Source organism: Procambarus clarkii, chromosome 8 (genome assembly GCF_040958095.1).
Source record: "Procambarus clarkii isolate CNS0578487 chromosome 8, FALCON_Pclarkii_2.0, whole genome shotgun sequence".
Classification (NCBI taxonomy): domain Eukaryota; kingdom Metazoa; phylum Arthropoda; class Malacostraca; order Decapoda; family Cambaridae; genus Procambarus; species Procambarus clarkii.
The window spans coordinates 5,208,868-5,235,802 of NC_091157.1; the positions used below are offsets into that span (position 1 = coordinate 5,208,868).

At 39.1% G+C, this 26,935-nt stretch overlaps 1 protein-coding gene across 1 annotated transcript in view; it reads right to left on the reverse strand.

The window, feature by feature from the left end:
- Positions 1 to 26,935, reverse strand: part of LOC123759610 (uncharacterized) — a 50,509-nt gene that overhangs the window by 9,716 nt on the left and 13,858 nt on the right. The window contains 10 exon segments of the mRNA XM_045744741.2: positions 4,674 to 4,814; positions 11,622 to 11,755; positions 12,321 to 12,472; positions 13,384 to 13,544; positions 15,770 to 15,872; positions 15,874 to 15,914; positions 17,291 to 17,324; positions 17,326 to 17,427; positions 18,192 to 18,423; positions 19,714 to 19,870. Coding sequence (XP_045600697.2) covers positions 4,674 to 4,814; positions 11,622 to 11,755; positions 12,321 to 12,472; positions 13,384 to 13,544; positions 15,770 to 15,872; positions 15,874 to 15,914; positions 17,291 to 17,324; positions 17,326 to 17,427; positions 18,192 to 18,423; positions 19,714 to 19,870 — 1,257 coding nt within the window.

Here is a 26,935-nt window from a genome sequence, read left to right on the forward strand (position 1 = left end):
AACAATTATTCACTTATTAAATTTATTACCATCATAGTTTACAAACCTGCTTGTCAAAACTGGCAGGTAATTATGAGGAGAGTTTGCTGAAACCAGAGATTTATGTCGATTCAAATCCTTCTCTTAATCAATATAGATAACCAAGTTTAAATGGTCACCATTTTAAGTGGATTCTAGCAATTCTAAAACCTTTTATTGACCTCTTATGACATGCAGGAAATATGATGAGTATGCAGACGATGAGTCATAATAACGTCGCTTAAAATACGATGACTAAACCACACACCAGAAAGCGCCGTCAAATCCTCATTTTCGGGTGTGTGGTTTAATCTTCATATGACGGGTGTGTTCTAATCACACTCGCTCCCTAAGCATGTTTTGAAAGATGCTAACAGAGATATGCACTCTTTATTAAGCAATATTAGCATCTGTGATCATTTGTGCACATGTATAATTAAACTGATATATAAAACAAATCAATATAAATTTTTAGGACTTGCTACACAACATGCACAGTACCATGACAAATTAACAAGGAACAAAATTCATCAAAACAAAAATGGCTAATACACAAGATGGCATTCAAAGCACACAACAGACTGGTAAAAATAAAAAAAAAATGTAAAAATAACAAATTAAGAAATAAACTAATATAATATAGCAAAGCAGGAAACCAGAAAAAACATGTCAAATGAGAAAAGGGACAAGACAAGGGAACAACCTACAGATACACGTGACACAGAAGACGATACAAATATCACACGACACTTGTAGTTTTGCAGTCCTTGGGATTCAGGGGCATAAAGATTTGGAAAACTTAAATTACCTTTTTTTCCTATAAGGTGCCAATTTGGGAGGGGGTATAAATAATTAATTTTTAATTATATAATTAGTGGGTGAAAGTTTTTAAAATTGACAATTTTTTTATAATTTTTAAAAAGATATTCTCTTCCTCACATTAGCTGGTAAAACTGACAAATTTTAATGGCATCTAACTGAAGATTGGGCCCAACACACAATTCAATAGTAAATTTATAAACAAGAAATGAATGCCATGTCAACCTAAATATTAAAATAAGAAAAAGCTGAACATCTTCTAATCATATAAGCCTCATACCATAAAACCATCAAATGACAACCCAGTACAAGGCACAGCCATCAAGTTAGATCCAGCAGACAGAAAAGCTTCACAAGTCATACTACAAGAACACAATGATAAATGAAACTGCTGAAAGCCTATTAGCTGCCAGAGAGAAGAAAAGGCACGAAGCATTTAAAACGAAAAGGAGAAACCAGGCTAGGCGACATAGCTTCAGTCGTGTGACTTCTGGCCCTCATGGACCTCAGTTCTGATTAGCTTGGCGAGGACGCTGAGGCACTTGGCTCTGGATCCATTATGGGCCGTCCTCTTTCCTTGGTGGCCAGCCCAGCCTTGGTTTCTGGAACTTCTAGTCCGCTGTTTGAACCAGGGAATTTTTCCACATCTCCACCTCTTTAGCAAATCTGCCCAATGATGTACATAACTGATTTAACCTTCCCCTCTGCTCTAATCGTCTGGAGTTTTTTTACACACTTCATTCACTATTTGTATGGTCAGCATTTGACAGGCTTGTTTATGTCCCATCTGCATCTTTGCTTGTGGTAAGCTGTACCAATTTGTCTGGCATTTGTTTTACCACACTCTTCGTAGTTGTTTTGTTGATTTCATTCAAAGCTGTCCTGTCTGTTTTGTCTCGGTTGTTTCTAGCACTGCTGGAGCTCTTTTTGCTGGTGTTCAGCAGCAGCTCGTCCTTGGTGCCATTGTGCAGGTTGTCTCCTGTGTTTCTTCTCCTCCAGTCAGCTCCTGATCCTCCTGAGCCAACCAGGTTTCTTGACTGGGTGCTGGCTTTCCTCTGCTCACCTCATTTTACTGTTTACCCTTCAGCTTGTAATATCTTTCTTAAAGCTGTGTTTTTGTTGGCTCTTTCCTCCGGCTGTAGGGTGGGAAGCTTTAGGCTCTTCTCCGGAGGTGGAATTTTGTTTTCCTTTGACACTGGTGAGCAGTTTGTTCATTTGCAGCCTTCTTTTATGGTGAAGAATGAGTTGGCTAGCTTTCGGAGGGATTCATTGGTGATTGATGCTTGGTTGATCCAGCCGGGGTTGCATCACTTGTTATGTCTAATGATAGCTTTTTGTCACTACCTACATGTCACTGGGTCTGTCTGTAGATCGTTTGTTGGTTGATCTTGTTTCGTTGGTCTCTTGTTCAATGAGGTTTGCATTTCCCAGATCATCCACAGTGTCATCAAATCTAGTCAGCCTGAAGTCTATCCTTGGGTCTATGATCTTCCCAAGTACACTGCAATTCTGCAATCTTTTCCAACATGTCCTTTGCTGATATTCAGGCTTGGGGGTTTTGGTGTTCTAACAAGAGACTTGGTGGCCAGGAATTTGGTTAATGTCCCTAGTTCCAGTCAGTCAGGCTGGGAGAGACAGCCTTGGGCTGTGTCTCCCAGCCTGGATTATCTTCTTCTCTCTAGTGCATGCAACCTTTCCTCCTTCCTGATAAGTCCCATTTTTGTTCTCTGTGGATAGACAGCTTCTGGGAGCCACTATGGGCTCCCCTAGAAACCCAGAGCTGAATGCAATTAATTATTAATAATGAATTATCTTTCTGGATGCGTCCTGGTGACTCCCTGACCCTCCCTATCAGGTTAGATGGTTAATCAGTGTGCTGTTTATCAGCTCCAGAGCTGTCACAGAAGATTGTTACATGTAGAAGCTGGGCTGTCTGGTGGTAGCATTTAGTACTATGAGTTTTGAGCTAATTTTGTATATTTTTCTTGTTCTATGTGAATTGTTTGGCATTTTTGAGGCTTTGAACTTTGATAACCCCTTCAATTGTTTGTAAAGCTTTCCTGACTTTCTGGATGCTTTCCTGGTGTGATAGTTAGTGAATTGTTATTTGCTCTTTGCACCTCTAAAGGGCACCAGGTTTTGGCTCTGGTCCCCAGGAGGCCAAACTGAACTCTTGTCTCTAATGTGACCCATTTGCATGGAGCAATCTCAGCGAGAGAGCTTCAGGGAACCACAGGGGCTAATCCACAAAGCGGCATTTCATTACAATCAATGTTGAATTTTCACAACTACCCAGTACAGTACTTAAAAAAAAAAAAAAAAAAAAAAAAAAAAAAAAAAAAAAAAAAAGCTCCCTGTTTTATTTAAATATATACCTGAAGAAATAAAGCTAGAGAGCTTACAATCTAAGACATTGCATATATACAAGACAACCTGGGAAATATAATTTTTCTGGTGCCACAATGTGATCACTAGTTCTGCACCATCATAGCATTTATCCTATCTATAAGTAGCCTGTTCTCAAGAGCATGTGTGGTATTTTGAATGTAAATTTAGTAATGTTAGACCATCAGGACTTAAAGAGTGGGGCAACGAAAAAATAAAACACTACTTTACCTACAAAGTTCAATCATGCAAGATAAACAAAAAATGGCAGTGTATGTATAAGATGAGACCATACACAAATTGAGATCTGTTTAAAATCTCGGTCGATAAGATCGTTTGGGCCTTGCACACGTGGGATCCGTGGTACGAGTCTCCTAGAGACCAGGTGAATGGAATGGATAGATATCTGTTTCCCCAGGCATACAAAGCCAACAGAGTTGCTTCCTAAATGCCCATGTCACAAAAAAGAATGATACCACACCTAATTATCTTGTCCATCTTCAATCTAAGATTATGAAGGCACCTAAGTAACTATGAATGCCAAGCCATGAGGATATTTGTCAGTCAAACCAGCCATGAGCAAGAGCAAAAAAAAATTGCAAGGTGCAGATCATTAAAGTGCAGGAAATAATTTCACAAACAGAAATCCAATTTCAATTTCCATCTTCATAAAAGATTTTCTGCCTTATGATATCTTAATGCTCAAATTTACTAAATAAATACATTGAATTTCAAATTCTTCAGATGTTCAATCTACCAACTAACAACAAATTATAAGCTGCCTTTTTCATCACTGTGTACTCATAATTATAAAAGGAACAATGTATCTTAAATTTGTGGCTAATAAAAAAATATATATATTGTGGAACTTAAAAACTGCTAACACATCTTCAACTTATGGATGAATATATACATTGATACACAAGGAGAATAATGAAAAATATGGCAAAATATTGTATCATTTCAAAAACAGTAATAAATTATTTGTTTAATTAATTTGGAAACAAATTTATTTTCCATGTATGGCTGAAAGCAACAGACTGCAGACTTTAAAATGCTTGAATACTCATCCATCATATTTTTGCTGTTAAATGCAGCTACCTAATATGAGTATTTTAATAATGTCATTACTTTTTTCTGCATATGCCATGACTCAAAATTCATCTGGAATTCTGTGGTAATAAACAAAACCCATGCTAATATCCAAAAGGTAGATTTTTCCAATAGCAAAATGACTGCAATACACAAATATTAAAAAAACATTAATAAATACAGTTCCAAGGATTGTATTTAATTTATTTTGCGAGTGATATGAAATCTGAAGACCATACAGTGCTGAATTTCTTGTAAAAATAAAAATAATAATGCACAATTGTGTATAGCAGATTTGCCACAGAAAAACAAGGAAGCTATGAGGCAAGAACTTAGAAAGTGGCAAGTCTTTGACTAACCGCGGTCAACAGAGAGATGAGACCCATTGAGTCCAATAGTCTCCGTCCTCTTCATCAATTTCTCGGTGATCATTCTCTCCTCTTCTGTGAAATCTCGACGAATTCCCGATTCCTTCTCAATTGTAGGTTCTATGAACAATCCTGTTGAGTGATCATAAAAAACAACAACAGACATTATGTACGGTCAAAATGTATAATGATGCCCTTATCAGTAAGCAACAATGGAAACTTACTAGAAAGCTAATTGAAAATGAGACATAATAAAGTTAAAGAGATATAAGCACAGAAGAATATTAGCTGAAGAAGAAATCGTATGTAGATGGAGTTAATAATGAAAATTGTGGGATGTTAGCATGACTGATTTTGCTGCTAATGCTGCCGAGATGAATGCAAAACATTACCAGAAATATTAATGTGTACTCATCAACAAGTCACAGTGATGTGGCTAAAAATTTGACACCACCAAACTCACAAATCTGAAAATATAGGAATTGATGACATTTTGGTTCATTCGCATTTTTCGTCAAATACTGTATAACTGCCAAACCAAACCTGTTAAAAAGTTACAAATGATACGGTTAAGATCAGCATGAGGTGATTATTAGATTGATTAGCAGTCCCCATGGTGCAGTGGTAAGTTATTCACCGGGAAGGACTGACTAGGCGCCAATTTTTAACTGTAGTTCTCTGTTCATCCAGCAGTGAATGTGTACTGCTGGATGTTAAAAAAAAAAAATTGATTAGGTGGGTAAAGTTTGCTGAGGTTGGTTTGAGGAGAGCTGCTGCAGTGTGGCTGCCTAGGACCGTCTTTGTTTTTATATGTTGTATTTCTATTGATATGCGTGGCCGAATTGGTTAGAGCATGTACTTGGGAGTACCCAGTGTGCAGTTTCGAATCCTCATCATGGCTTCTACTGATTTTCTCAGCCGAGAATAATGCCGCAGCAAATGACTGAATTCGAAACAAGTTTGGTTTGTAAAAGTTTCTAAAATACTTTTAGAAAAAATGTGAGCTCACGGGCAATGCTCCGACTACCTTGCAGTGCGCGGCTGGTCTAATGTAAAGGAAAGCGAGATTTATGTTCTTATATGCAAATATACCTTTACAGCATTCTACTGTGAACAATGATACCAAATTGAATAATGTAGCATGAAAATTAAGGTGAAAAAGCTGAAAACAAGTGTAAACATTGGAGTGAGGTTGTGTGCTCACGGACAACGCTCGGCTGACACTGCAGTGGGTTGCCCGCCGGGCCAACAAAAGTGTTAAGAATGTGGTGGAGGCAAAACCATCAGTACTGCAGTTTCAAAACTTTATGATAAAGAGTACTGGGAAACAGAACACAACGAGGGTAGCTCTCACTCTAATTCAGCACACACTCTTGCTCTGAAGATGGAACTGTGTATCGAGCAGTACTCAAAATGGGGCAGCACAAGTGATTTGATTTGTATGAGCATTGTAATGGGGTCCCTGGATTTAAAGGTTCTAGTAATCCATCCCATCCTTTTACCTAGCGGACGCTATATTTGCTTGGTTATGCTCCCTAAAGTTAGGCTGTCAGATACCTGTATCATTATTCCTAGATATTCCATTACATCTGAGATAGTAATGGTCTTGATTATTTCTTCATTGTGAAGATCAGATCTAGAATATTTTCTGTCCTAGTTGGCTCCGTTATAAATTAACCTGTGATTCATACGTCACAGGCTGCGAGCAGCCGCATTCAACAGCCTGGTTGGAGACCGGGCCACGGGGCCTTTGATCCCTGGCAGCTACACAAGGTAGACACAAGGTAGGTAGTTACCTGCTGGTTGAGTGAAAAGTTGTCACAGAATCAAAGTTTTCTGACTTGTGATTGGTTATTTCTAAGATAGATTTCTTGGAACAGTATAACATTACTGTTTGCTATTCTCTAGCTAAGATGGGCATGTTAAAATCTCATAGAAGAGAGCATTTGATATTGAGTTTGCCAAATTATCGAGGCTATTCTCTATTATGTTTATCTGTTCTGTGATTTCCTCAACTGTTGCATCTGGCAGTTTGTATAATAGATTAATAACAGTTTAATTTCTCTATTTTACTACCAGCACACTTCCTTTTATACTGCTCTGTACATACTGTAGTTGTAGCTTGTCTACAATCACTTTAATGTCTAATATCTTCAATATATTGGGACAAGAGAGATTATATATATAATCAATCAACTCTTTGAATAAAAAGATGGACACTAAAACAACAACAACAATCAACAATATATATATTCTCTAATAAATTACAAGAAATCACATGAGAATATGTAGCCAGAGATGGGACACCACTCTAGGACGGAAGCACTAGATTTGGCACGACAGTTTCAGATGCGAGGCAGGAATAGCTGCTTGGGAGAGGGAAGTATTCTTCACTTGGGGTATCCAGTTCCCATGTCACTGGCAACCAGGCTTGCAGCTTATATGGCCAGCAGGTTATAGCAGGATAGACTAGTCACAGGCCAATAATGGGTGCCTCTATATAAGCCAAATCTGGCCAGCTTCATGAATGGAGGTGGGTGCTCTCAGAATGCGTGTGTGAAGGCCAGAAATCCTCATTGTTGTATTCTAGTATAACACTACAGTACTTTTCCTTTCCAGCAGTGGAGGTCACACAGTCGAGGAGCTGAGTGGGCCTGGGAATACCCAGCGTGACTGCATCATAAAGCTCTATAAGTTGACACTATCTTCATTGTCATCATCAGGATACAAGGGCAGAATAATGGTGTTCAGTGCCAGGGACCCTGAAGTCAGTCCAGGCGGTAGCACCACTGATGCTGCTGGAGGAGGAGGAACTGGCCGCAAAGGCTGTGGCAGGTCTGGAATCAACGACAGACGTACCTGTGGGGAAAAAACACTGTGGGTGGCACTGGAGGGGCACATCTATCATAGTGTTTGTAAATGTGCAACCTTCAGACAGTTGAAGGTAATGTTCTTCTGCTTGATGTGGCATTCAACAATAAAAACACTAGAATGGGAGCACGCATTCTCAAGGGGCCCTCATATGGCAGCTGCAGGGTAAAAGACGTGGCTGGCAGAGTAGAGGTCATAGCGAAGGTAAGTTGGGTGTCTGGTGGAGTGGTGCGATGGTGTTGGGCAGATTCTCGACACACATGTCTCAATCACCTAAACATGAAGGTGGTTGAGTTAAAACATTTTATGAAGTACCGGAGTGAGGAGTTCTCCAGGAAGCCAAAAGACAGATCCGTATGTAATATCCTATGACATTCATTGAATGTCATTCTTCATCGTTGAATGGCTGCTGGGAAGAACGAGACAGTGTGCATAAAACTCGGTGTTAGGTTGTAATTACCCAAGTATGGTATAGTTACAGGATGAGAGCTATGCTTATGGTGTCCTGTCTTTCCAGTACTCTGTCATGTAATGCTTTGAATCTACTAACAGTTTTGGCCTCCATCACCATCTCACTTAACTTATTCCAGCCATCTACCACTCTGAAAAAGTAAACTTTCTGATTTTTTCAGCAGTATTGTTTCCTTAGTTTGAATTTCTCTTGTTCTTGAAGTTGTACTTTTCAAAAATTCTGTCAATTTTATCAATTACTGGTATTATTTTGTAAGTAGTAATCATATCTCCTACAGCTTTGGTAGCTAAAGTACCTTCTAGCTTCATTCACTAAATGCCTTTAGCCTCTTTACATAGCTTTTATTTTTCAGTTTCAGAAGTCATTTAGTAACATGTCTTTACACCTTTTCTAGTTTAGTGATGTGCTTCTTAAGATATGTGCACCAAACAATTGCTGCATATTCTACACTTTTGTCTCACAAAGGTCATGAATAATTTTTTTCAATATTTCACCATCCATGTATTTTAAAGTGATTCTAAAGTTAGAAAGTGTAGCATACACTCCTTGCACATTATTCTTTACATGATACTCGAATGAGTTTTTTTTTTTTTATCCAGAACCAACCCTAGATCTCTCTCTCTATCAAAATTCTTTTAAGCCCTTTCACATAAATCTGTAGGTTGTTTGTGGCCAATTTTCTACTCCACATTCCATAACTTGGCATTTATACACATTAAATTCCATTTGCCAAGTGTTGCTTCATAAACTTATTTTGTCCAAGTCTTCTTGAAGGGCATGACAATCATAAGATTCTTATCTTCCTAAGTAGCTTGGTATCGTCTGCAAACATGTTTATATAAATCGGTTTTCCTTCTAGTAGAGCACTTATGTTGCGCCTGTGCTTTGAACAGATCTTTCAGCTGATTATGGAATCTCTCCACCCTATACCACTGAATTCAGGATGGCAAGCAGTGTGGATAGTACTGATGAACTTCAGAAAACCTGTCCAATGTGGGAGTCAAACTGGTGGATCTATTCAGCACCTTTAGCCATCTGGACAACTAGTCGACACAGGTGAGGAGATAGAAGCGATTTCGAGATGTAAGTAGGGCAATGATAATCTCGATACTGTATACAGTACTACTTCAAACCTACCGGAATACAGCAAGAACTAGCGTAGAGGGCCTTCACATGGTGTTACATGTTATACCCAGACACTGGAAAATTGAAGTAGGCCCAAGAGCATGTAATGGCACTGATCCTAGGCCACACCACTTGCTATATTAACAGGCAGTGTGTTTCCAGGCTGCAAGGGTGGGCAAGAAATAACAAAGATTTTTCAACGATGTAAAGTTGGTATGTAAAGCCCAATTTCAGAAGTGTCCCAAGTAATGGTTTGGCAGAAGTTAGGTAATGGCACATCGATGAGCTGGAGGACCGAAAGTAAAGTTCACAATTTCAGAAGTAATGACATTGACCTGCAGTGACCATTCTGCATTCAACAATACCAGTGGCATACAGGCCTGCACCATGGCTAGGGAGGAAGATGGCATCAGCAAAAGTCTTTCATGTCCCCTTGATGTAGCCTATCCAAGGTGCTGAGGGACCGGTGGGTTACCTGTAACCTGTGCATTGGCCTGGGGCCAAGCTTTCCTTGTGATTAAATGAACACGTCCACAAGGGCCGTGATGAGGGTTCGAACCTACATCCGGGATGATCTGGTATGTGAGGTTATTGGCCTGTGTTCTACAAAAGGGCCACAGTTTTATCAGTCAGGTTAGTTCAGTAGTTCAAGCAAAAACTATTTCCTCTTGAAATCTTCCTGTTTTGTTTCAGCATTATTTTTTATATTTGTTTAATATTTTCTCCAATTGTGCTTAAGCACGGCAAATCTCCAAACTGATGTAAATCAGGTCTTTCAATGGGTCACAAAATATAATTTGCTAAATGAAGATAAGTTCTAATGCTTGCACTGTGGAAAAAACAAAAACCACATATAGAATGCAGTCAAATCACCATTCAAAGAAAAAGCAACATAAAAGATCTGGGAGTAATCTTGTTGGAAGACTTTACTTGCTCCCAGTACTTTTTCTCGTCCCCTTATCAGACATAGACAAGGATACAAACTATAGTACTGTATCTTCCTTTGCAGATAAAACTAGGATTTTCATGAGAGTAGACAATATAGATTACACAGCAAACATTCAATCTGATGTAACTGAAGTCTTTCATTCGGCTACAGATATGATGTTTAATGAAGATAAGTTCCAGCTCCTGTGCTATGGAAGAAATGTAAAACCACATAGAATAGTCATATCACACTATAGACCGAAAAAAAGCAATGCAAAGGATCGGAGTAATAATGTCAGAAGACCATACCTTTAAAGAAAACAATAAAGTAGCTATCACGGCTGCATGAAAAAGGCAGATTAGATAACAAGAACCTTTCAACAAGGGATGCCATACCAATGATGATACTCACTACACAGACATTCCATTATCGTGATATCAATGAGAAAATCTACAGGAGCCGTGATGAGGATTCGAAACTATGTGCTGGATATTCTCAGATGCACGCTCTGAGAACACTCAGTGCATAGGTTCGAATCCTCATCACGGCTCCTGTAGATTTTCTCATTGATGATCCTTCTGATACTTTTAAGACACTAGTACTCTCTAGGGTGGAATACTGTTGCACAGTAAGATCCCCATTCAAACCTAGAGAAATGGCTGACCTGGAGAATGTGCAAAGATCCTTTACTACCAGAATCCATTCTATAAAACATTAAAATTATTGGGACCGATTAAAATGTTTAAATTTGAACTCTCTAGAGAGCAGGTGAGAAAGATACATCATAATTTGTACCTGGAAAATATTAGAGGAACTGGTTCCTAATCTGCACATGGAAATACCATCACATGAGATCAGCAGGCATAGCAGGATGTGCAACAAAATAGCCCCATTGAAAAGCAATAGGCTCACAGAAAATTCTATCAACATCAAAGGCCCAAGACTTTTCAACATTTTCCCTCTACACATAAGGGACTTAACTCATGGTGTTCAAGAGAAAACTTGGTAAGTTTTCAAAACTTGATCATAACACAGGCTGTGATTCATATGTTAGGCTGCAAGCAGCCATGTCCAACAGCCTGGTTAACCAGACCACCAACCAGAAGGCATATTCAGAGACCAGGCCGTGCGGACATTGTTCCCCCGGAATCACCAAAAGATATGAAATGAATAATACAGTTTCATTCATGTATAAATGAGTTCTTACATTTTCATTAAGTAGAAAGAGTATTGCCAAGGGAACATACCTAGGTGTATAAATCTTTAAACATATATAAAATTTTATATACATATATGCTGTATAAAGCTTTATACAGTATATGTACAATATTTCTAGACATAGTATACAAAAACACACAGGTCACGTATGATGGAAGCAAACAAGATACTTCCAGTTTACTAAAATAAAATAAAAATGAACCACAAAAATTACATATCAATTTGTATGCTAAATGGTTAGTTAGATCATTCAGTGTGTTTTCGTATGAAAATATAATAGTCCATGCGGTGATATACAAGGACAAGTAGTACTAAGCATCCTTACCAAAGGGTTGTTGAGGTAATTCCATGTCTGGCGGTGCTCCCGGATGATCTAATTTGGCTTTCTTCAATTCTTCCATTGACTTTTCCAAACTTTCTATTACATAGTCGTCTTCATAACCAAAATTCTTTTCCAATCTGCAACAAAATGAGAAAGAAATATAATACATAAAATTTCTCCTGCCATTCAAATATGAATTCTTAAATTATTTTCCTTGAGTATGGGATGACATGATACCTTATCCATCCATTCCCCCTTTCCATTTCCCTCTACAACACAGAATCACAACTGCTCTATCAGTTTCTTCCACCTGGTATCAAGATACTGTACATAGCTTGCCTTGTTTCTCCTATATTGTACTTAAATGGCTATAAGCTTGTTCTTAGCTCAACATGCTCTTCTTGCTTCTATGAGCACACCAGACTGGTCCTGGTGTTCAGAAGGCCTATTCATGTCCAGAGGCCGGGTACTTTTGAGAGTGTTTATTGTATCAGAGCCAATGCACCGGTGAGCTATTTTTCACCCCAGAAAAAGCACATAAACGTGCATTAAAACCCATTAGCATAATAAATAAAGTTAAAAAATTACTTGTCCTGCAAATTTCTAAAATGTTGACAATTTAGAAAATGTGTATTTGAATTTTGACTAGAAGAATATTAGCTGCAAACTTATATAGAGTTTATTAATAACTGATCTACTCACTTTTTTTGCAGGTAATCTAAAATCTGGTCCATATCCAGACGAGCTATTTGTCGACGATGAAGCTTAAGGATAGAGTAGGCAAAGGCAATGAGGAGGCGTTCTCCTTCCATCAGGAAGATGTCCCACAGCCGTAGGGTTAGAGTGAATGGAACCTAAGAACAAATCAAATTAAAGTATTAGCATACATTTACACATTGTTTGCTCATCTGTTTATCTCAACATTAAATTTTATCAAAACCAGGCATACAAAAAACACCATCGTTGAATTAATTGAAACACCAGTTTTTGGGCGAGCCTCGGAGGCTCCCTGAAGCTATCATTCAGTGCCATCAGTCACCAAGTTCTATTTGCCTACTGTGGACCATGAGCCAGAACCTGTTTCCTTCATAGTTACAGGGAAAAATGGCCTATTATCACTTTAAAGGTTATCATCTCTGCCATCACCTAGGGATATCACCCAGAAAGATAGGCAAATCAAAACAAACCACTGCATGGTTAAAAACGAGACTGCAGCCCAAAAATTGTCAAAGAGAGCTCCCCAATAATAAAAATAAAAAAATAAAATTTCATACAACCAGCCCCCCTGCTAGTTTGCCACCCCCTTCCACCCTGGGGGAGGAGGGAACTAGCCCAGGTCAGCCGCACTCATACTGACCAGTTCTAAAATGATAAAACATACTGATGACCTGGGAAAGGGAGGGTGTCAGGGAGCCTCTGGGGCTCACCCAGAAACTGGCATTTCATCATTTCAATACATTCAATGCTGGTTTAGAATGTAATGAAATGCCAGTTTCATTACATTAGTTTGTAGGGATTCTTGCCACCAGCCTACAAATGGGCTCAATCTATCTTTAAGTGAATTATTACCATTTATTTTGATCTTTAACGTAACATTAACTTGTTTGTTTGCTTTTCATTTTTGCACATTCCATCTGCCCTAATGGCCATTGCTCTATTAGTCATTTTACAGTGACAATGGTAATTAAATCATTAAAAATATGGTAATTAAATAATCAGATAATGTATCTATATAAGAGAATTTGGTACTTTGAAACAAACCCACCCTATCAAGAAAACACTGAAAGAACCATTTGAGAGTGTAGAGCCCAGAGTCTATGCAATTCCTTTCCAAATGCTTTTTAAGTTTCGGCAGAAATTTTTCGAGTATTTTGTCGTGGTGCTGTTGATATCGCAAAAGTTTTGGAAAGCCAGGTATGAAGAAGCCTGAAAAGATAAAAAAAAATATATATAAATAAAACACACAGTATTACTGAACTATGAAAATTAATTTCAAAATGTTACAAAAATACTGGAAATATTAGTACTGTTCAGTAGTAAAGATAAACCAATTAATTAGTAGTTCAGAGGTATGCCACACAACTAGTCCTAGAGAAGTATGAGCTACAGGAAAAAGTTACAGGAAGTAAACCTCATGTCATAGGAAGACAAGTTAGTGGAGACATGATTACTACTTACAAATTTTCAGATAAATTGATAAGGTAGATGAAGATAGACTGTTTAAGAAAGGGGATATATGAACAAGGGGACACAGAATGAAACTTATTATCCAAATAAGCCATACAACATTAGAAAGCCATGGAATGCACTAGGAAGTGATGTGATGGAGGTAGAGGGCATACACAGTTTCAAATGTAGATACAATAGAGCCCAATAAGCTCAGGAACCTGTATACTGTACCAGTTGATTGACAGTTAAGAGGTGGGACCAAAGAGCCACAGCTCAACCCTCTGCAAGCACAACTAAGTAAGTACAGGTAACAAGCAGCCAATACCTGATTAGAACATCAAACTATAATTAGCAGCAACCACATTAGCAAAGAAAGCAACATACTTTTGTACACCATAAGTAAACATATGCATTAAGATGGCTGCACTGCTCTGTCAGATAGATAACCCGAGGAAGCCTGGCACTAAGGAAATGGGACTGACAAAGAACCACAGCTCAAAAAGTGTAAGTAGCACGTAAATAACATCTCACGGTGACAACAACGAACCAATTATCCATCACCATAAGACCCCAACAATAAGCAGATGATTCATTCTTAGCCCTTGAGGATGAAGGCTGAAGACAAGAGCAATCACCAGGATAAAGGAACAAAACCCTTTCATGTAACTATAAGCATGAAGTTCACAAACACAACTATCAGAAGCTAGATCCAACAAGTGTCTTGAGATAGGAAACTTAGCCGAGATACACAAGAAATCACAAAAGCAGAGAACAACGATATTAAATCCCAACAAACCAAGAGGAAGATGGTGAAAGCACACAAACATTCTGGGGCAGAGCAGGGCAAGAAACCAGACTAGAGCCAAAGCCAAAAACCAGTCCTCCTAAATGTCACCTAAGCAGTTGGGTACCACAAAAAGCACACCAATACCCCAAAGTAGAAAGGAATGTCTACAAACCAGGGTGAGGTCAGGACCCAAGCATTGAAATGAAGACCCAATACCCAAAAGGAAACCTATGCCATATTACCCGAGGAAATGTAAACAGACAAGCTGTTGAAAACCTATGCAAAAAATGCAAATTCAGGAAACTGACCAATACCCAGAAATATGCATGGGAAGGAGCAATCGTGGAACCATAAGCAAAAAAATGACAGAACCCACCCCGCCAAACAGAGACCCCCCTCCTCAGAAAAAATCAAAGGCCTAGAAGAGTTGAAGGACACTCACGAACCCACCTCGGGGTTCACAAACCAAGAGAGGATGAACCCGAGAAAGACCCAAGATACAAATCAGATGCAAAAGTGGACTGGTAAGTAACACCCAAGAAGATTTGTGTCCCACATGATGCCCCATAACAGAAGACAATTGCGAGTTCACCATAGCCTGTGCTATTTGGAACGTGTTCCAAGTAGCGAATCTTAAACAGCAACAACAACAACAACAGAAGGCAATGAACCCCCAAATGGGAAAATGGCAGTTCAGTTGCCTCTGCCATCGCCCAAGATGGGGAAAGAGATGCATAATAGTATTCCCAAGCCAAGTTAAAACCAGACATGGCAAAGAGCACAAAGCTCAGTGACCCAATTACCCATAGCAAGGGCCTTAAGAAACACAGCCTAGAGTTTCAGATGCTAAAATGTGAGAATAACCTGAAATCAATCCAAGCTTTATCAAGATGGAACTGAAGAAAGCTAGACCAAAGCTAAGAAACCATTTCCACTAGAGCATCCCAACAAGAAGTGACCATTGGGCAGGAGTTGCCACTCGGTGAAAAGCCATGTAAGGAAAGACAAGAAAAGAAACAGACAAAAAACTGAAAGCCCCCCCCCCCCAGGCCATCTCATGCTATCCTACTGTAGTCTGAGAAATAATTCTGAACAAGAATTGAATTCTATAGTATTTTCATTTATCATGAGCATAATGCCTTCTGCATTCACAGTAGGGTGACAGTCAAATAAAGTAATACAAATACCAACTTACCATGCATAGCATATTTAGGTGAGGACATGAGGGCTGAAAGTGCCCAGAATGCATCCTCTTCATTCAGGTACATGAGTAACAAAGCAGCGATCTGGGACATTCCCTTGGCAGTAGCCCACTTCTTGGTTGTACATTGAATATGCAACTGAAAAATAATTATGATAATTGTTCAAGACATATTCATGGTAACTTTAGGGGAAAATGAATGGAAGCCTGAAAGGCTACATGAAGAAAATGAATGTATGCAAGTTCTACTGAGAACAAAAGGTAAAGTGGTGGAAAAGAATGAACTACATTGAAAAATTAAAGCTTTTAAAATCTCTGAAGACTTTTGGATAGTTTCAAAATGAGCACCATAAAATTCTCCGTTCTCCTTTGTAGGCCTCTCGGCTTCGTGGGCCATCTGACACACGCCGTCGACCTCGTGTGTTGTTGACATCCCTCATGACCAGACCACTCCTTTCCTCCAATTGTCCAGTTCTGGGGGTGACTACAATAGTCTCCCTACAGCCCTCACATGTGTGGGAGAGAACCTGTAACTTCACTTTCTAGCAAGATGTTTATTATCTTAACAGAATCTTAAGACCTAATTTCTAAGTTTAATAAACTTATGTACCAATTTTATCATTCATCATTCTCTTCCAATGTTAAAAAAGTAGTGATCAGTGATCAGCTACTGATCACTTTACTCATTCTGTGAATGTGTTTAATGGCTCATTTTCATCATAATTCATTTTCACATGTTTCACAGGGTAGGGGAAGCATCTTCCTACAGACATATCTCATTCTCCTCCTGAACCATCTTGGTCTCTTGTCAAGTGTTTTGATTTTTTTTTGTCTTTCCTCAACTTGGCTTACAGTTTTTTCCCCCAGCTTGCGATATCGTTCTTAAGAAGGTTATCAGGGCGTGTGCTCCATTCATTCTTTAATGGCTTCTAGTTCACCAGTTTAGTCAACAGGCTTTGTGGGATTCAATTCATAATAGCTTTCCTTTCCCAGTCACTTGTTTATGGACACCTCAGCCCTGGGTTGGGGTTTTGTGACCAGTGCTATTAGACCATCCAGGATCAAATGTTGGGTCCTCTTCATCAGGTGCACAGAATGGTGCATACGTTTGCAGCTGTGTGGCTGGCTCTGTGTGGCGTTAGTCTTCCTCTGGTGTTCCATGATCAAGGAATGCTTACTTCTGGGCTACAGACTACAGCTAAGTTTAGTTAGGAGATTATGTAAAATCTTGCAACAACCAAATTAAATTCCAACTTATAAGATGTTCCCGAGATGATTTAACATACCTACAACTATACACTACAAAATTCAATACACCTTAAACTCTATCCACTTAACACACACAAATTTCAAAAAATTAAATTACAGTACAGTAGTTTGAGTCTACTATTTCTATACTTTCATTTACAAATTATTAGTACTGGAAGGAAAGAGTTCTGACAAAAGCATAACTATTAGTAAAACAATCATATTGGTGCAGCCAGCAAGCACTAGCCCTTGCATAACAGTTCTTACCAAGAACATGGAAGAGCTGTTGCTGCTTCTCAGTCATATCTTTTGCGAAACATAGTATGGTCCCTGTATGTTCTATTTACATCCAAGTCAATTTGTCGGACATCTGTAGACCACTTGCATCCGAGTCTCCTCATTTCCTGTTGATTAATATCAATACACACAATTACATACAGTATATTCATCAACCATATCAAGAATATAAGCTGCAAATCTTGCATTTAGGTCTAGTAACTTTGCTGACAAATTAGTTAAGAGTTATTTCATAAAACAATCATAAAAATTAGCTCAATTTAACTTTTATATGAATTTCAAATAAAGTCAATACTGTATTAGAAACTAGATGAAAGTCAGATTATGCCCATTTAAGCACTAAACACCAAAAACCTTCATACTGTATTTTTTATTGAAATAATAGTTTGTTCTAAGTTTGTATCATGTTCTTAGCTCATGTCGTAGTTCAATCGATTAAGGCAGCGTCTGGGATGATTTCGGACGTAGGCTCGAATCCTCGTCACAGGCCTTTGTGGATTTGTTCTACCCAGTTTGTTTGCTCACTGGATGGTGGTACATCAGACATAGGTCTACATCTTTTTACTAAGTAACAGGAATGGAACTAATGGGACTCGGGATTTCTCCAAAAAACGGCAAATGATTAACAAAGGTCTCTAGTGTTAAAAGACATCAAGAATAGGCGGAGGCTTTTGAATAAAATATGGCACCTTAAATCATCTCTAGGTGATTGCAGCACATGACCCAATTGCTTAAGAGCAATTAAAGCAGTGCAAAAGTGAATCACGGTAAAAGTTTAATTTTATCCTAAGTTTCCCATCTGCAAATAATGTGAAATACATATTATTACAATAGGAGAATGTCAGAAAGGCATAACATGAGCTCCTCTTACCTCATATTTCCCTCTCTGTTCTTCCTTTATTTTTTCCAAAAGAAGTAATTTCGCCCAAACTACACCACGAAACCTATCTGGAATGCCTTTGTATATTCTTTTGATGAATTTTTCCTTGTCCCAGTATTTCTCCCAGCTTTTAATCATCTTCAACCACTTTGGAATCCGAGAGAGCTCAATTTCCAACCGTTTCTCTTCTTCCTTTGAACGTGATTGTGGTAATCTTGTGTCACTGGCAGAAGCAATACAAAAGATTAGTCCAGTACATTTTAAGAGTAACGTGTATCCTTTCATGACTGAGAAAGCAAACAATGTACAACAGAGACATCAAAGGATGAATGATATGTCTAAGGAATGAGGGAGAAAACTAACTTGTTGATGAACTAAGGCTCAAGCATTGGATCCTATGAGAAATTAAAATAAATGGGTGTTTTATACTGAGAAATTAATTTAATAAAAAGATATATATTCTCATTTACTGAAACAGTATATGAAACTTGTATAATAAACATTCACACAGAATGTAATCATTACATTCAATTTAATGTATTGAAATGCCACTTTCCTGGATGAGCCCCAGTGGCTCCCTAAAGTTATCTTGCCGACATTGCTCCATGCTAATGAAGCACGTAAGATGCAGGAGCTCTGTTTGGCTTACTTGGGACCAGAACCACAACCTGTCCCTCTCACAGAGATACAGAGATGCAGAGAGTGAATGACAATTCACTTTCTGCATCAATGAAATCATCCAGAAAGTGTAGCGAAGCTTTACAAACAACTAGGAGGGTTAACAAGACTGAAGCTTCGAAACTGTCGAGCAACTCTGCAGACGATTCACATGGAACAAGAGAAACATTCAAAATTTGTGTGAAACACTTAACCCCAGCACTGCGCACCTTTTATAATGACATTCCCTTGGTGTGCTGAAAATAAATTGTTACAAAAACAGTATTTTTTATTGATATTGTTAATTTGCACCCAGAAAGCATGAAAATCCAAGTAATAAGTCTACCCTTGAACAAATCCACAAGGGCCTTGATCAGGGTTCGAACCTATGTGCTGTATGTTCCCAGAAGTGCTCTAGTCAACTGTACCACGACATTGTAAAAAAAATTGCAACCGGAAGTGCTACTACTCCCACGAGGATCCCGAGGCTTTCACTGAAGCCGAACCAGGATTTCACAATTCCCCCATGCACTCAGGCTCTGTCAACCAAATAGTTCTACCTCTGATGCCCTACTTCAATACACACACAAATCACAATAACGTGATATATCAATTGATATAGTGTATTGAAGTAATTTTCAGAAGTCAGCGGTAGAACTATTTGGACGACAGAGCCCGAGTGCATGGGGAAATTGAATACACTTGATAAAGTCAAATGTTAATTTGATTACAAGTATATGAAGCAATAAACCTTTATGAACAATGCAAAATATCAATACATATATGCAAAGTTAAAGGAAAGGCACAGCAAAAGATTAAAATGCAAAACCAAGTATGATTGTTTACTAAGACCCACTGTATAAATCCATATCTGTCTGTGGAATGATAAACCTCGAATTCTGGATCTTCCCAAGGGTCTATAACAGCTCCTTCTTCGCGGCCAAGGTTGTATCGCCCAACTATAGTTGCACGTTCCTCTCGTGCCCGGATGAGCAGCTCTTCCTCGCTCAATCCTGGAAGGAAATAATTATCTTAAAGATTCACTACAGAATAAACAAATTAGAGGTCAAATGTAATGAAATGTAATGGAATGTCCTTTTCTGTTGAGCTTGTAGTGGTTTTCTCTCATACCACCAAGCCTTAGCCTAACACACCAGACGACGACAGAAACCAATCTGTCATCTACTGGGAGACGGAGCCAGAATCTGGATCATCTGAAAGGCGAAGGGAAGCAAGGGCTCACAAATCAACCACAAAACTGAGAGAACCTACCATAAAGCAAAGGTAGGAAACGAGTATACACTTTTCGATGTCGCAATGCGCTCCCCTGAAACGTCTGGAGCATGACGTCACAGTCTGTGGCGCACCCGCACGGAGTGCGATAGTGTAAGACATTGTGTGCGCCATACCATCATGGACTCATTTGTAGAGAGCTTTTGCGGAAACTGTCAGGCCAGAATACTATACAGGTGCAAATCCGATGGAAATAAAAATTCTGCAGGACAGATGAGCCAACATTATGAAGATGTGGGAGCATGGGAAAGATCAAAATGGTGGAACCCAACAGTGGTACGAAAGGTGTCCTAGCAATCTCAGGATTGTTGCTGTTCCTAATTTATATGAATGATCTACCTGAGGGAATTAGTTCAGAGGTGTCAATGTTTGCAGATGATGCAGAGCTGATAAGGAATGTGAAAACAGATGAGAACTGCAGAAAGTTACGGAATGACCTTGGAGGAAACTCCTGGTGTGGTCAGACAAATTATTGCTGGATTTCAATCCCAACAAGTGTAAAATAATGAAGATATGAAAGGAAAAGAGGAGACTAAAAGACATCTACACCATACAGGGAAGGGTATCTGAAAGAGAGAAGGATCTGGGCATAGATATAATTATGACTCTCACAGTGGAGGCACACACAAACAATAACATCAGCAGCATATGGAATACTGGTAAATGTAAGAACTATCAGAGTATTTCCCCCCCCCACATTATCGACTGTTTGCCATGTTTACCTAAAGATGCCTAGTTTCCTTCGAGCAGCTGCTCGATTCGTTGCAGCTATGCTTTTAGGAGGGTTTTTTCCCCCTACCATTTTGGTTTATCTCTAATCCCTACTCTCCTTGCCTTGTAGAGTGAGCCAGTAGGTAATGAGAGGCAATGGATGGGTCTCGAAAGCCTGGTGTGTTGGGTTAAAGCTTGATAGTACCCTAGAATCCTCCGGGAATCACTAAAGGTCTCACTCCTAAAAATTGATGAAATTAATATGAAAATAAAATATTTATAAAATCTACTTGAGAAATTATTCATAATTTGCATAAAATAGCTTTGTAAAAAAGTATTTTGTTATACAAAATTGACAACCACACACACACACACACACACACAAAAAAATAAGCACCTGATAAAACTTTTCTAAATTCATTAATACAGTATAACAGTTTAAGAACATGCCTGTCTTAAGAAACAAAGACAAGGACTAGATGAATAACACATGCAAAAACAAATATATTAATAGACAATATTAAAGTAGGAAGAAATCCCAAAATATGAAGGAAAATGCAGACATCAAAACAGTATAGGACTTTGAAATTTTCACCCAAATGGTCCTGCTTTTGAATCATGGGAAATGGTCAAATGCTGCACATATCCAAGAAAAGCTTTATTTCCACAACTGAGAGAAAGGGGAAAAAAAACAGCATTTAATGTAATGAAACTCCTCTTTCTGGTAGGGCCTTGGTGGCTCCTCGAAGCAATGATGCCGAAATGGTTTCCCCACTAACAAGTCATATTAGCCATAGAAGTCCTGAATGGCCTACTGACAACCAGGATCAGAACCTAACCCCACTTACAGAGGCAAACAGGGGATTATTATGATCATCCTCACCAAGAAAACATTCAAAAAGTATGTGAAACAAACAACTGTGAAGTTCACATAAAGCGAAGCAATGAAACGGCCAACTGAATCTGTAAATGAATCACTCAAATCAAAATGATTCACTCAAAACTAGCTCAAACCCCTTAGTTGCGAATGGATGTCAACAGGGAAAAACAACACACACACCAAAGAAGGCACCGTCACTGCAGGAGCAATGACAAACGAACTCTTAGGGCAGGGCTTCCTTAAACACATGGAGCTCATAACAAATATTAAACCAAGTCCATGCAACAAGTGAGGCTTGTAAACACACACACACACGCACACACACACACACATGAAGCAAATACTCAAGATTAGGAGCAAGCAAATGATCCCCCCCCCCTCCCCCTCAAAGACAGGGTCTAAAGGATGGCCTACACTTATCTCGAAAAAGAGGTGGGGCTCACTATGGCCAGCAACTCGAGAAAGTCTGGCTTTTCAGACATTGGTGACAGGATTCTCTGCTGGCATGAGAGCCTGGAGCTCCCAGGGGTGCCACCTGTTGGTGGTCATTCGCAACTAGAGAGTTTGAGCTAGTTTCAAGTGAATCATCTGGATTTGCAGGAATCATTCATACAGTCATTTGACCATTTCAATGCTTTGTTTTATGTGAACATTGCAGTTTATATTGCTTATAGCTACCAGCAATGCAAGTACAAGTATATCACCACCAAGAGAACCACCTGGAAAGGGAAAAAGCCCACAGCAAGTGAGTGTACCATGTGGCCACACACCCATAAGCAAGTCACCCAGCTAACAGGAAATAGCATGGACCACGAGAGACAGCCAGTAGCCAAAAGGCCTAAAAAGGTAGAGGTGGCAGAACAGATTCACTTGACAACAACAAAAGCCACACAGGAAGAATTGTGGAGAAGGCGTATACATTGTTTAAATCAGTGTTGCAAGTACTTGCCTAATTGTGCTCACCTAATTGTGCTTGCGGGGGTTGAGCTTTGGCTCTTTGGTCCCGCCTCTCAACTGTCAATCAACTGGTGTACAGATTCCTGAGCCTACTGGGCTCTAAGAGCGTCTCTAAGTGTTGACAAGCAGTTGCTTGTTTTGTTATACTTTGTCTTTCTGGTGCTATTTTTCAATAATACTGGTGGTGGTCTATTATCTTCAGACTCCCCTTACCTCTGTTTAGCTTGCCAGGTTTTTCTGTTAATGATTTCAGCAGGCATGTGTGATTTGATAAGAGCCTAGTGTGGTACCTGTGTTTGGAAGACTCCAGGTGGATAGTTCTGCAGTCATACAGAGTGAAGCCCTCCCAGAAAATGGGGATCTTAAGTATCCTAGTGTATCAATCCTTGAAAGTAGCTTAGCAAGTGGGAAGCAGAAGTATACTAAACTAGGCTAAAACAACCAAGACCAAGAATCATGAAACAATTTTGAATACTGTACAAAGACAAGACATATTATCATCAGCTTCTACAGATCCCCCTAAAAGCCCTCACCTGGGCTCCTACATTCAAGCATGGAAATCACACATTCGAGTGGAAGTTATATTGCTAAAAAGCACCTTAATGCAGGATGACCAAATTCCTCCTAGGACGAAGCCACTTTAAATACCTGAGTAGGCCAAAGGCTACACAACTAAATATACTCTTCACACAAACCCAGGCAAGAAAGACCTCCCCAAAACTTTGGAAATACAGTACTAATAGAAATTAAAACTTAAATGCCAATTGTTTCTGTAAGACAATGAAACTAAAATAAGTGGCTACACATCACATTACAGAATTGACAACAAAAAGTACTTCTTTTTAAGTGAATACAGAAATAAACAAGTTGAATATGCCTAGTAAAGCCAGTGAAGTAAGAGGAGCACTTAAGTTTACAGTAGAGAACTGGAAAAATACTCAAATGAATTGAGAGTTCCCTATACAGACCTATACAGACTGTGGACTTCCATTTCCCTAATCAAAGACACTCGATATAGCGGCTGTATAGTGACAGTCATAAAATACAACAAAATACAAAATGGAATTAAATAGGTAAAATAAATTTACACCAATTATGTACTCTCAATGTAAATGAAAAATGCAACAAACTTAAACTCTCTGCAAAGCTAATAAATAATTAACAGATTTGCATGGAAAAAATTACTAATGTACACTGGATAATTTTGATGGAATGTTGCACACAAACTTGACGGGATCAATGTACGCGAGGAAAGATAGTGAAGATTAACCAAAATACTGACAAGTACATGTAAAACAAATACTGTAATGCAATTGTGAAGGCAGAATCACAAGCACAAAGTAATCCTATAATATACCATAACATGATGACCAGACCACACACTAGAAAGTGAAGGGACGACGACAATTCGGTCCGTCCTGGACCATTCTTAAGTTTATTGTCTTGAGAATCGACTTGAGAATGGTCCAGGACGGATCGAAACGTCGTCGTCCCTTCACCTTCTAGTGTGTGGTCTGGTCATCATACAGTAATTTAGCCATGTTATTGTGACTCAACACCTGCATACCATAACATATCTATCATTACGCATATCCATGATTAAACAAAATATGCAATTTCTAGGTACATTTTCTAAATAATGAACATGTAAAATGCAATAAAATATAACAAGAGCAGGTAAAAATTCCAATCTTTGCCCCAAGTATATTATGCATACTTAAGGTAAAGAACCCATACTGGTAAATTTTGCTTCTCAAAGTAACAAAATTAGTTATTGTACTGTAAATATACAAGATATTCATTACAGTATTTTAGTAATATAGTATTTCTCAGCACTGTACCTTAGAAAAAAAGAAAAAAAAAAGATCTCATTTCATTACTGTAAATTAAAAACCAAGAGTAAAAAAATTAGGACTAATCTAATGAGCACAAACCCACACATAAGAACAGGAAAGACTGACAACTTTTCGGTCCATCCCGAACCATTACCAACTCTGGCTGAAACAAAATAAACAGTGTGATTTTTACTTCTGTATTTTAATATCTATTGGCTGCTAAATTTCATATTATAAATGTAGATTATTTTATGAGATTATTACTTCACATTATAAGAACAGTTTTATTGTTGGCCAATGGATAGTGTGAGCCCCAGACACCCCCCCCCCCCTCCCTCTTTGGGTTTCGATTCCTTGGTGCTTTCCCACACCATCTCTCAACATGTTTATTGACAAACTCTGAGCTGGGGCTTTGTGACCAGCACTCACCCAGCCACCAAGGGATCATTGGTTCAGTCCATTCTGTCAGGTGTGCAGTACTGTGTGCAAGTTTGCGGCAATACCTGCTGGAATGGTGTTCTGAGAGTTGTTCTCAGGCCAGGCTTGACTTGTGAGAGCTTGGCCCAACAGGCACTTGGAGCTGCCTGCATGCCCACATATCCACCACAGCCCGGTTGGTCCATTACTTCTCTAAGAAAATTATCTAGTTTTCACTTTGAAGATGTCCACAGTTGTTCCGGCAATATTTCTTATACTCAATGGGACATGCCATGGGAAGGATTCAGATTCCTCCAGGTTCCGTGCTACAGTTTTATTGGAGCTGGACACTGGGTAGCGCGTCTGCTGGATTCTTAAGAGTTTGCTTCTCCAATCTTTTCACATTTGAAAACATTCTTGCAAAGAGACAGTCTCATTTCCTTATCTCCACGAAGTGGACCGTTGACACTGCCTCCCTCCAGTGGCTTTGTGAGACATCTCAGCACTCCAACGTGAATTTCCATGTCGGCTTGGAATTGGTACCATCCTCTCTCTGACTCCATTTCCTGATTGTGAGGCTCTTGCAATGGATGCCTTTCAGCTAGACTGGTCACTGTGAGGTTTCTTTACCTCTTTTTTAGAGTCCAGCTGCTGCTCTGGATTCTGGCCAGGTCCAGGTTCAGAGGTGTTAGTGAAAACGAAGCTTACACTAATTTTGAAAGAATTAGATTATTTGTTTACATTGTTTGGGGAAGTTTGTGTGACAGTTTCAAGGCCTCAGTCTCTGAACTCAGCAATGGTCTGTTTTAGTTCGTTGATTTTCTGGATGCTTTCCCAGTGGGGTGGTGAGTGTCGCCTGTTCTTTGCACCTCTATAAGGAAAGGGTCAGGTTCTGGCTCTGGTCCCAGGTAGGGCAAACAGAACGCCATAACTGATGTGACCTTGTAGTTGGGAACCATAGCAAGATAGCTTCAAGGAGTCATTGGGGCTCATTCAGACAGAGGAATCTAAAACACAAACCATCTCTATCATCTCCGACAATAAAGTGCTACATTTATGTTCACATAACAGATACAGGATGCTACAAAAACATATGCATGGCCTGGGGGTGCCATTTGGCTTACCCATACTGCCCCAGTCAGCAGTACAGTATTCTTGTGCCCATTGTAGACCCACAATGCATTCTGTGGACTGTATCAGAATTTCATGAAGGAAAATACTATTAATAATAAATAATTAAAATGGAAAAGTGTTGATTTATGTTCCAGTACTATGTAAAAATTTACCCATCACCATTAAAAAAAAAAAAAAAAAAAAAAAAGTGTTACATGTAGTGAAATGCCTCTATGGTAAGGCCTCAGTGGCCTCCATGAAGCTAGGTTGTTGAGGCAGCTCATCTCATACTAGTCACATCGGCCTTAGGAGTCCTCTATGGCCTACCTCGGACCAGAGCCAGAACCTGGCTTCCTCCCCTCCCGAAAGAGACACAGGAAGTAGATTACTGTTACGATCATTGCCAAGAAAACATCCAGAAAGTAAGTGAAGTAATACAGAAAATGGAAAGATTCACAGAAAGAAAAAACTAAAGCAATAAAATGACTAAATCATTCACTTAACAGTTAGATCAAACCCCCTAGATATGGCTGGCCACCAACATATGGCAGCACCACCAGAAGCTCCCAGCTTCCACATCATCACAACCTCAGTCCAGAGCTGAAAGATTATGAACCGATGAACCTAGCTGGGGAACAAAGTACAGTATACAGGGAACCGCAGAGGCCCTACCACAAGAGCCATTTCATTGTATTCAATGCAGGATTTCTGGAGGAGCTGAACAGTGGCTCCCTAAAGATAACATAGTAGTGGGGAAACATGGGACTTACCAAGGAGGAGGAGGAAAACAAAGACACTCACAAAGTAGAGAACCAGGGATGGGAAACCCAATCCAGTCTTCAAACATTTTTCAAGTGTAAATTATTATGTAT